The 12,107-nt window shown below is 36.2% G+C and overlaps 1 protein-coding gene across 36 annotated transcripts in view; it reads left to right on the forward strand.

Moving 5' to 3' along the window:
- Nucleotides 1-12,107, forward strand: part of TEX9 (testis expressed 9) — a 145,549-nt gene that overhangs the window by 106,977 nt on the left and 26,465 nt on the right. For all 36 annotated transcript variants that reach the window (XR_013520629.1, XR_013520631.1, XR_013520630.1 and 33 more), the window contains 4 exons: nucleotides 3,549-3,628; nucleotides 8,139-8,187; nucleotides 8,972-9,054; nucleotides 11,273-11,448. Coding sequence is in view for 8 of the 36 variants with exons in the window: in XM_078333227.1 (XP_078189353.1) it covers nucleotides 3,549-3,628; nucleotides 8,139-8,187; nucleotides 8,972-9,054; nucleotides 11,273-11,448 (388 nt within the window). In the remaining 28 variants the exon portion in view is untranslated. The remainder of the gene's footprint in view (nucleotides 1-3,548; nucleotides 3,629-8,138; nucleotides 8,188-8,971; nucleotides 9,055-11,272; nucleotides 11,449-12,107) is intronic.

Genomic DNA, 12,107 nt, shown 5'->3' on the forward strand with positions numbered 1-12,107 from the left:
TCTTACTACTTGAGAGTAGTTTATACACAATTATGGTGTTACAATATTCTGTATTTTTCTATGTGTTTACTGTTACCAGTGAGTTTTGTACCTTCAGATGATTTATTCTTACTCGTTAACATTCTTTTCTGTTAAAGAATTACCTTTAGCATTTCTTGTAGGACAGGTCTAGTGTTGATGGAATGCCTCAGCTTTTGTTTTTCTGGAAAGTTCTTTTATTCTCTTTCATGTTTAAAGATTATAAACTTTCTTGTTACAGCCCTGCCACCCTTTGCTGTGTGTGTATATATATAATACTTTGTCCTTCATATGTGAAAGATCCAGTGTTGGAATTCTTTGGTGTAAATAAACATTTGGTTTTATTTATCAAGGTTAGATTTAAAAATATAATAATAATAAAGGCTATTTTTGCTGGATAGACTATTCTAAGGTAAATGATTTTTTTTTTCCCCTTCGGCACTTTAAAAACATCATGCCGCTGTCTCTTGGTCTATAAGGTTTCCACTGAGAAGTCTGCTGCTAGATGTATTGGAGCTTCTTTTTGTGTTGTTTATCTCTGTTTGGTTATTAAATGCCTTGAGGTCGTCTTTTTTGAGTTAAATCTGCTTGGTGTTCTATTATCGTATTTGAACACTGATATCTTTGTCTAGGTTTGGGAAGTTCTCTGATATCCCTTCAAATAAACTTCCTACCTGTGTCTGTCTTTCTGCCTCTTCTTTCGGGTCAGTAACACTTATATTTGCCCCTTTGAGCCTGTTTTCTAGATCTTACAGGCAGGCTTCATCCTTTTTTCTTTTGTCTCCTCCGACTGTATTTTCAAACAGCGTATCTTCAAGACTACTGATTCTTCTGCTTGATCAATTCTGCTCTTAGGAGACGCTGATGCAGTTTTCAGTATGTCAGTTGCATTTTTAACTCCAGAATTTCTGCCCAATCCTTTACAGTTATTTCAATCTCTTTGTTAAATTTATCTGATAGAAATTTGAATTTCTTCTCTGTTATTTGAGTTTCTTTTGACTTTTCTCAAAACAGCTATTTTGTATTCACTGTCTGAAAGGTCACATGTCTCTGTTTTTCCAGGATTGGTCACCAGTGTTTTACTTAGTTCATTTGGCAAAGTCATGTTTTCCTGAATAATCATGATGCTTTTAGATGTTTGTCAGTGTCTAGGCATTGAAGAGTTAAGTATTATAGTCCTCACATTCTCTTCTTATTTGTGCCCATCTTTCTTGAGAAGACTTTCCATTTATTTGAAGGGACTTAGGCCCCCTACCCAATATCACTAGGGTTCTGGTAGATTCATAGAGACCTTGGTGGTCTTGGATAAGATCCAGAAGAATTCTCTGGGTGACAGGCAGAGACTCTTGTTCCCTTCCTTTACTTTCTCCCAAACAAATGGAATCTCTTTCTCTTTGTGCTGAGCTGCCTGAAACTGGGGGTATGGCAATGCAAGCAGTCCCTCCCTGCACAGCACCACTGGAATTGTGCTGGGTCACACTTGAAGCCAGAACAGCACTAGATCTTGCCCACAACCTGTTGTAAACGCTACCTGGCTACCACCTATGTTCACTTGAGACCCTTGCACTCTACAATCAGCAGGTGATGAGGCCAGCCAGGTTTGTGTCCTTCTCCCAAGCCCTGGGTGGGTCCACAGATGCTGTCTAGGGGTCAGAGATTAAAGTTAAAAATCTTAGAAATGTATCTGATGTTCTAGTGTTTTGTGGCTAAGCTGGCACTCAGACTACCACATAAAGTCCTTCCTGCTCTTCCCTTCCCTTTCCACAGGCAGAGGAGCCTCTCCTTGTCATCACGACCACCATTAGTTCATAGCAGGGTTTTGCCGGGCCACTGCTAGTGTTCACTTGAAGCCCAAGGGCTTTTCATTCACCAGGTTGTGGTGAATGCTGCCAGGTCTCGGACTCACCTTTCAGAGCAGTGGGTGAGTTGTCTCTGTCCCTGGGCAAGTCTGGAAATGCTGTCTATGAGTCAACTCCGGGAAACAGAAGCCACAGAACACAAGAGCCCACTTGGTGCCCTGCCCTGCTGTGACTGTGCTGATACATAAGGTGCAATAACAGAGGCCCCTTTACTTTTCCATCTGCTTTCACAAGCAGAAAGAGTAGTCACTGCCACTGGGAATGTGCTGGGTCACCACTGAAGTCAGTGTGTCTCAACCAAAGGCCCATGGCATACTGTTAATACCTTGGCATTGCTGCTGTTATTTTTGGCCCATGGTCTGTTTGGTACGCAGGTGATGAATGCTGTCAGAACTGGGTCCTTCCCTTTAAGGCAGCAGGTTCCCTCTTGGCCCAGGGTGTGTTTAGATATGGCTGAGGTGGTATCTGAGATGCAAGACAACATCCTCTTTATTCTCTGCTCTCCTCTCCTTAAACAGAAGGCAGAAGCTACTTTTGTTGCTGCAAACTGCACTGACTGGTGTTGGGGAAGGTGTGGTGTAAGGAGTCCTTTAGTGCCCCAGTTGATGTCTCCCTAGGTAACAGTTGGTGTCTCTCTAGGTCCCACCCTAGTCCTCTGGCTCTGAGCTGAGCCCAGCACTAGGAGTTGACTAGAAATTGGAATTCCTGTGTCCTTGACTGCCCTTCAAGTTTATCTAGGACCCAGAGCACTTTGCCCTGTGGTGGTGAGACTTGCTGAGAAACTCAAGTTCTGACCCGTAGGATGGGCAGTTTTTCCTCTGGCCATAGCTGTTCCAATTGCTTCCTCCATGCGTAGGTACTGTGTTAGCCCCGCATGATTTGCTCTCCACTCTAACAGGACAACACTGAGTTCAATGTCCAGTCCCCCAGTCACTCCGCTCTCCCTCCCCAACCTGCAGAGACTCTTTAGGCTGCACAGGCACTGCAGGAGGGAGTCAGAGAGGGGTGGTGTCAGCGATTTAAGACTATCCGTCCAGCCTTCTTCAATGACTCTTTCCATGATATGAAGTTAAAGCCAGGTACTGTGATTGCTCACCTGATTTTCAGTTCTTGTGATGGAGCTTTTGTGTTCAGGAAGTTGTTAAAATCTGGTGTTCCTGCAGAGGGTATGAACAGTGTAGGCTTCTATTTTACCATCTTGCCTCACTTTCATTTCTTGATGTGTCTTTGCCAGAAGCGTTTACTACTGATAGTTCATTTTTAGCATTTTCACAGTCTTCTCAATATTGAAGTTTTTCCCAATATTAGTTTTTCTGCCCATTAAGTGAATTTATTTTTTTCATTTTTTGTGCCTCCTAATTTCCATTGTGTGCTGTATAAGATGGATGATTCTAAAGAGATGGGGAAGCCGGAGTTAGAAATATTATGTAAAGGTCTTGATATTCTTACATTTTCCCCTTAGGATGGAATTTTTTAACCCAGAACAAATGAAAGGTACAGCTAGTATTATAGACTTTATCTTCATACTACGGCATATAGAATTCTGTTCCTTTACATTATGGAAACCTTAGACAGATCTGAAATGATGAATGTTCAGAGTGGCACTTGAATATATCTTCATGGCTTTTTTTTTTTTCTATATGATACATGACCTATCTTTACTCATTTAAGAGAGATCGGCAAGAAGTACGATCTAGGCCTCTTTCAACACAGATGAAATCATGTGATGACAAGGATGGTTATAGTTTAAGGTAAGTAACTTAAATTCTCAAGCACCTTTTTTTTAAATGATGTATATGGATCTTTTACTATGTAAGATCTTTTTGCATGTAACATTGTAAATCTATCATTTGAAGAATAATGTATTACAGGGGGCTTATACCAGTCAGATACAGTGCAAGCCCTTTACCTACTTTATCTCATGTAATTTTCAAAATATTACTTTGAAATGTGTATTCTCGTCTTCATTTCAAAAACTTTGGAGAGGAAACAGGAAAAGTTTAGAACGTATGTCATTAAAACTATGAAATCATGTTGTCGCGGAGGCAGTCATGATCACCAAATGTTGCAAGTCAGTGGGCTATGAATAGAAATTTAGTTAATCTCTTCCAAGCCAAAATAGATGAGAATTGGTGAGTGGATGTCCAGCTGACTTTGCATGCCATGCAGATGAGTAGAATTCCAATTGGTAAATTCTCCTAGCCTGGTCTCTGGGTGACCATGTGTGGAACATGTTGAAAAAACAGCTTTTCTCCCTCTCTACTGCTACATTGAATCGGTGAAGTCACTGGAATTTTCACATTACTATCCTGCTTGTCTTTGCTAATGTTGAAATTGGTATTGGGATTGGAATGCTGCGTAACAGAATCTCAGAAGTATGGCATTACCTTAGCAGTTAGGGAAGAGCCAGCAAGGAAACTGATACTGGAGGGGGGAAAGATAGAGGATTAATGTTACATAGTGGCAATGGATGTAGTAAAACTGACATTCCTGGTAATTTGGGAGGTACAGCAGTGGTCTAATGAACTTGTTCTCTGGGGAAAGAGGATGGAACACAGAATATTAGCAGTATGTACTCTTAAAGAGACAAATTTGGGAAAGAAGTGGCTGATTTGCAAGCAGAAATAAAAGGAAATACCTGACTATCTAATTCAGAGGCACAAAGATTTATGACCATGATTTCTTTGAGGAGCTTTATGGTTTTAACTCTTAAATTGAGATTCTTTGATCCATTTTGAGTTAATTTTTGTTTGTGATAAAAGAGTCAACCTCCATTCTTTTGCACACGGATAGCCATTTATTCAGCATTATTTGTTGAGAAGACTATTCTTTCCCCATTGAATGTTCTTAGCACTCTTGTCAAAAATCAGTTGACCACAGACATATGGTTTCTATTTTTGGACTTTGATAAGTGTTCCATTGATCTATGTAGCTGTCATGACAGTAGCACACTCGATTGCCCTTGTTGTAACTGTGGAGTTGAGAAGTAAGCTGGTTTTAGACCTCAAGAATTACGATGTAAAATTGAGAAAATTTTCGGGAACAGAAACCTATCAAAATTCAGCCTTGAGGCAAATATTAGACTAAACATGTGGACTTCATGACTGCTGATAAAATTTTTCAATGGATTAAGGCTCCTCAGAGAAAGGATCAGTTCAAATGGCATATAGTAAAACTTTTTATTTGGATAAAATGGCCCAGGACAAAGACCTAACTAAAGTTATAGTCTCTCCTTTGAAGCTTGACAGTGTACAAGTAACCCATATTAAAATTGAGAAAGAGAGGTCAGGTGAAGAAATAAATAATTCATCTTGGAAAGAATTGTAGGTGATGTAATGGCATGTAGAACTGACTGAAATTAGGGAAGAAACTCACTAGTTTGGGGGAAGTTTTATTGGCAAAGAAACTTTAAGAATGGACTAAAATTATCTGTGGCTTTAAAAATATTAAAATAACTATGGGTCCCCCACCTCCCAGTATTCCGAGATTAAGAAGCAGGCTGTAAGAGCTGCACAGCCCTACAGGGTTTAGAAGAAAAAGAGAAGTTTATTACTGACATGGCAGTATATTTGACTTGTGAAATATTGGTACATTATTCATTTATTCAAAAATAATTATTGTATGTGAGTCAGTATTTCTCTTCCTAGATATTTACCCAAGAGAAATATAGACATACGTTCACAAAAAAACTGCATGGAAATTTTTATTAATAATTTTAATAATAAAATTTTTATTATTAATAAAATTTTATTATTATTAATAATTTTAAGAATTACCAAAGAGAAGTTTTATTAATAATTACCAAAACTTGGAAATAATTCAAGTATTTATCAAATGGTGGCTAGATAAACAAATTATGATATATCCATGCAATAGAATACTACTTGGCAGTAAAAATCAATGAACTACTAATAGAATAATAACATAGTTGCTAAGTGAAAGAAGCCAGGCTAAAAAACCTACGTAATCTATGTTTCCACTTACTTGAGGCTCTGGAAGTGGTAGTACTTTAGTGACAGAAATCAAAGTGGTTGTCTGGGGCTTGCGTAGGGGTTAGGGGACTAACAAAGAGCACAATGGAACTTTTTGAGATGATGGAAATACTCTGTCTTGGCGGTGGTTGTGGTTATGTGACCATATGCATTTGCTAAAACGTATTGAACTGTATACTTAAAAAGAGTACATTGTATGAGATATCAATTATATCTCAAACCCAAAGGAAAAAATTTTTGAACACTGTTAGTGTCAGGTTTAGTTACTGGTATTACACTGGTGAATAAACAGACCTGAACTTCCAGGAAGTTAATGTGTGTTGCTTTTGAGTATTTTTTAAAGTGCATCAATTAAATATTTTTATGTTTTGATATACATATTTATGTGTACATATGACATGAAACCACTTATCCTTATTATATGTAATTGATAGTCTCTGAAGAAAGATATTTAAAGTATCAGAATTCCAAAATTTGGATTATATGTAAGATTAGACATGGCATTTATCCAGTAAACTAAAGAACTGAAATGATGCTAACAGTAGATGACGTTCTTGTGATGAAGATGCTCTGTTTACCTAGATGAGATAGTTTTTTCTCTTATTGTTACTGTTTGAACAGATGGCTTTTGCCATGTAAAACATGGCATTTGGTGATCAGTTGGGAATTGCTGAATATGGGAGATAATTCTATAAAGAAACCATTCACTTCAGGTTGGAACAATGATATTCTACCTAAAAAAGTATAGTTAGGAAGAATGTATTATAATAGGTATTCAACACTCAGGATGACTCTGTCAAAAAATGTGATGGGGAAACCAGAGTTTAGTTTTCTAGTAACACAGTATACATATCTTCCAGTCAACCTGGAGCATGGTTTACCATACAGTCATTTCCATCACATTACAAACAACGTTGCATGGAGTTAAACAACAGTAAGAAGACCATATAATAGCTCATTTTTGACAGAAATACACTAGCAAAGTAATATCACTGCGAAATCTGATGGAGACATATAACCCTTAAATGTCCTTTGGCTGATATGTGTGCATGTGTGTTCGGGAATGGAATGAAAGGTACAGAAAATGTACTAAGGAAATAACAAACATTAATTTCAAATGAGGAAGATTAAAGAGGACACTTAAAATTTGTATAATATTTGGAAACATTTTCATGTCCTTTGTGAGAATGATTCTTTAGTTTCTGTAATTTTTAACATATTTTGAAAGCCTTTTTTTCTTCCCAGAGATATTTCTAATAGTTAAGAAGTTGTATTTGTCTAAGTATATCTTTGTATTTAATACTGAAAAAATTTATGCATGACCATCTCAGTGGGAGGTATCTGACGGAAAATAATTTTAGTTGTATGTCCTCTACAATGTTTAGGAGTTCTCAGCAGATACGGTGGCGTTTCTTTATAGCAATAATGGATGCTAACATGGTATGTTTTCAGAGATACTAATACCACTGTGTAGTATACCAAGATTATAGATAGGGTTAGGCAAACTTTTTCTGTAAAGGGACAGATAGCAAATATCTTTAGATTTGTGGGCCGTATGGTTTGTGTTGTACCTCCTTAACTTTATAGTGTGAAGAGAGCCGTAGATAATAGATAAATGAATGAGTAGGTAGATTCAGCCTGTGGGCCATGGTTTGCAGACCTCCATAAATACTCCTTGTTTTAAACTACAAATACATTTTGAAAACCTTGTGTATAAAAACGAATTGCATTTTGGGTGTAGTTATTCATGCGCTCAGCAAATACTTATGCTGGTAGTACCTGGCATATAAGCTTTTAAATGGACTAGGCATAAAGTATTGTACAAGGCAGACATGATTTCCACCCTTGTAGAGTTCACAGTATAATGAGGAAAACAGGCACTGACCAAATGTTTAAGTGCATTAGAAGAACAGTAACATTGAGTGGGCTCACAATAAAAAGCCCTGTGGTGAATTGTTTGTAAAATGAGTAACTGTGGTGGATAGCCAATAATCACTCTTTATAATTTCCATTCATTAAAATTTTTGCTACATTTTCCTACAAGAATATTGGCATTATATTGTATCTTCTCAAAGGCAACTTATATAAACAAAGCATTTTTTCTTGTTTACAGTACTCATTCAAAATAAATTAGCATGTGGATAACCAGAATTATAGCAAAGTCTACTTGATTGTTCAGTGTTTTGCCTTTCAAATATAATTGTTGAATTTCATTGTCTCAGCTCAGTGTCATCTTAACAGATATATAATATTTATTTTTGATCTGTAGAGGTCCATTACCATCTGAAGGGATAGTTCATCTTCATTCAGAAACTAAGGTATGAAATCAAACTTTCTGTGAGTTCAATTACATTTTGTAGAACTTAGGTTATTTTTTAGCCTTTTTTAGACAAAGCAGAGAAGGGGTATGACTCAACAGAAATAGAATATCAACCTTGATACTCAGAGGTACACATTTATGAAATGTCACTCATAAAATAAATCGAATCCTTTGTTGTCTCATAATTTCACTGAATAATTTGGAGGTACAGTGGAAAAAATTCTAGGTGAAATGACTTTGTAAACTGAGGCTTTGTATTTTTTCTCTGAAGCTTAAATCTAGTAGAAGAACTGAAAAGAATGATACTCATATACAAAGAAGGTGATTTGAAAAGTGTGTTTGTTTATTTAAATATTTACAGTGTACTCTTCCAGGCATAGAGCGTACTGGGGTCTATGTTTCCCACCCATGGAGACCTAAGCCAAGGGAAATGTATACCCGAAGGGCACGAAGGCCTGCCTGGGGGAATAACTGGTTGATGAGGAAAATTAAAATCTGTGAATCAGAATGTCCAGATTTATTAATGATATTCCACTGGCTGGCTGAATACCTTTGAATCTTTAGGACTCATTTTCCTTATCCTTGAATTTCTTGGTTCTGGTGTTATCTAGGTCTTTTCCAGCTGTATAGTTATGATATTCCTGAAAACACATTTTTAGTAATTCCATGAAAATAGCAGTTTTTCTGTGTAGCAAAATAGCAATTCTATGTGTTACTGAATTGCTTTCTTTGGCAAATGATTAGACTCTAATTAATAAAGACTTTCAATTCTTTTCATATAGCCAAAGACCAAAAACATTGATCCTATAAAGAAGGTTGAAAACAAATTACACTCTGCAGATAAAGGAAGGAAAACAAATTCAAGGTAGAGTATAGTTTTCAAAGTATTTCTTTTTTTAGTTTTGTAATTCACAATACCATCATTCTTAATTATTAATCTCTTTCTGTTTCTCCAGATCTCTTTATACCCTAAACATAAACTTTCACCACTTATATCTTATCCACATTCAGTAACTTAGAACATTTTCTACTCAGAAATGTTTTGTAGCAATTAGCGGATACTTTGTATTGTTCTATTAAGCCAACTCGCCAAAAATTTAAAGTTTATTAAGCCAAAAATTTAAAATTTTTATATATGTTATTTCTAGTGAGTTATTTTCTTAGAACTGTGACTACAACTGAGGGTTTTTTTTGGTGGGGGTGGGGGGTTGTTTGTTTTTTTTTATGTCTGCCTAGTTCTCCCAAATAGGCTAAGTGGTCTAGTTTTTGAGCATTTGACAAAGTGCACACATTATTTTGTCTTTTGAGCTACAGAATGATTTGGCATGCTCTTAATAGGACTATAGTATAATTATAATTTACATTTTGTTGTTTTTGGTGAGAAGGAATTCAAGACAGTTATTATTATTATAAGCATAAAATGGGACCCAAGATGCTCCCAGGGATAGGAGGCTTTCTAGCAAAGGTGGGGGGATTGGGTTGTACCAACCTTCTTCTTATTCTCAGTAAGTTTTTAAATTTATGTGTCCATTACTTACCCAGACTGATAATTGCACTGTAATTCTGGGAAAATTCTTTGTTCATTTTTGTGTCTTTTGTTTAAATAACTTTTTTGGGTGTTTGGGGTTTTTTTTTTATTTTTTGAGACAGAGTTTCGCTCTTGTTTCCCAGGCTGGAGTGCAATGGCGCGATCTCGGCTCACCGCAACCTCCGCCTCCTGGGTTCAGGCAATTCTCCTGCCTCAGCCTCCCGAGTAGCTGGGATTACAGGCACGTGCCACTATGCCCAGCTCATTTTTTGTATTTTTAGTAGAGACGGGGTTTCACCATGTTGACCAGGATGGTCTCCATCTCTTGACCTCGTGATCCACCCGCCTCAGCCTCCCAAAGTGCTGGGATTACAGGCGTGAGTCACCGCGCCCAACCTTGGGTTTTTGTTTTGTTTTTTTTAATAAAAGGGAGGGAAAAAGTAAAGTGAAGTGATGAGAAACAGAAAATAACTATACTATAGATTTCAAAAAAGAATATACACACTATGTACAAGTATATGTAACTGGAAAGGGCTATGTTTTCAGACGTCACATTTTCTTTTTTTAAAAAAATGTGCTTTTTCAAATAGAATTATGAAGCCTAAGACCTATCTGATAGAACAATAGGGTGACTGTAGCCGATAATAACTTACTGCTTTTTTAAAATAAAGAGTGTAGTTAGATTGTTTGTAACTCAAACAATAAATGCTTGAGGAGATGGATACCCCCTTCTCCATGATGTGCTCATTTCACATTGCATTCCTGTATCAAAACATCTCATGTACCCCCTAAGTATGTACAACTTCAGTGTACCCAGAAAAAATTAAAATTTAAAGAATTCTGAAGCCTTTGCTTAGGTTTTAAGAGTGAATTCGGCTTTCAGAACCATAAAGCTGTTTTTGTGTCAATGAATTAGGCCTGGCCCATTTTCAGTGCCTTAGAAATGAATTTTATTTTGTCTTCTCCATTTCATTAAAAAAATCAAACCCAACTTTTCGTTTAATATTGATCGCAATAAGAATGTGTTTCTTTGGGTGGATAAAATGTGCTTTGATTGAGCTAATAGCTCTTCACTCTGTAATTTTTTCTCGAGAGGTATTTTTCTTTGCTGTTTGCAGAATTATGGCCAGGGTGATGTCAGTTTGTACAGTCTTTTTCCAGAGGCATGTAAATTTAAAAGCTACAGGCTGGATTTGACCTAGTAGGCCAAGTGCAGTACTCTTAGTTTTGGTATTCTCTTATTTGGAGGCAAAATCCAGACCATCTGGCCTCATAAAGCCTTTTCTAGCTCTGTGGTCATGTGATTCATAAAGACCAGAAATCTGCTAATTCTCTTATAATATAGTCCTTGAAAGTATCATATGTAGACATCATCATAAATTTAAAATGTGTAATAGTAGTCTCATAATCCTTAAAAATTTTAATTACAGATTTCACCATAAATTTAAATTTATAATAATTTTCATCTGCTTATTTGGGTAAAAGGCATGTATCTTTTCTACCTTCCTATTTTGTTCACGTGTATGTACATACATATTTAATTTTTATTTTTTAGTGTTAAACTGAAATATTCTGATGTACAGACTGCCAACGATGTTGCCATTCCAGAGGATTTTTCAGACTTTTCCCTTGCAGAAACATTTAGCAAAATTGAAGGGCAACTGGAGGAAGAAGGCTTACCAGAATATATAGATGATATTTTTTCTGGTGCTAGTAACGACATTGGAGCAGGTAGATTTTCTTTTGTTTTTTATTTTTATCTTTATAGCACAGTTACTTAGAAAAAGAAATACTGGGAAACTATTTCTTAAATTTAAAAAATGTATTGTGATATCTTGGTTTGTTTCAGAATCATCTAGTAGAATGTGGTGGAGGGAGGAATGAATGGGATTATAGATGAAATAAAATTGGCCATCAGTCAGTTATTGTTAAAGATAGGCAGTGAGGTAAGTGGGGATCATTGAACTCACCTACTTCTGTTTATGTTTCATATTTTCCACTATAAGAAGTAAAAATAAAAAAGACTATATTGTACTAGTTTGATTGAATACATTTTGACTTAAGTTAAAATACCCATTGCTTATGATTAAAATACTGAAAAAAAGTTTTTCTGAATTTTTTTCATTTACTGTTACTCTATTTTATTTAGTTAATACATGCAAAAGGACAAATGAATTGACATTCTATCAGATAAAATAGTCAAATGAGTTTTCTAATGAATCTAATTTTTCTTATTAACTCATCCTTTGCATATCACTAGAATAATAGTACTAAATTTAGGTCAACTGAAAACATTACTGAATTTATGAGTAGCCTCCTGTGCTATTGAAACAAAGTAAGTTGAGTATGGACTAGTTACTGCTGAACTACAATGCGATCAACCGTGATTA

Source organism: Callithrix jacchus, chromosome 8 (genome assembly GCF_049354715.1).
Source record: "Callithrix jacchus isolate 240 chromosome 8, calJac240_pri, whole genome shotgun sequence".
Taxonomy (NCBI): domain Eukaryota; kingdom Metazoa; phylum Chordata; class Mammalia; order Primates; family Cebidae; genus Callithrix; species Callithrix jacchus.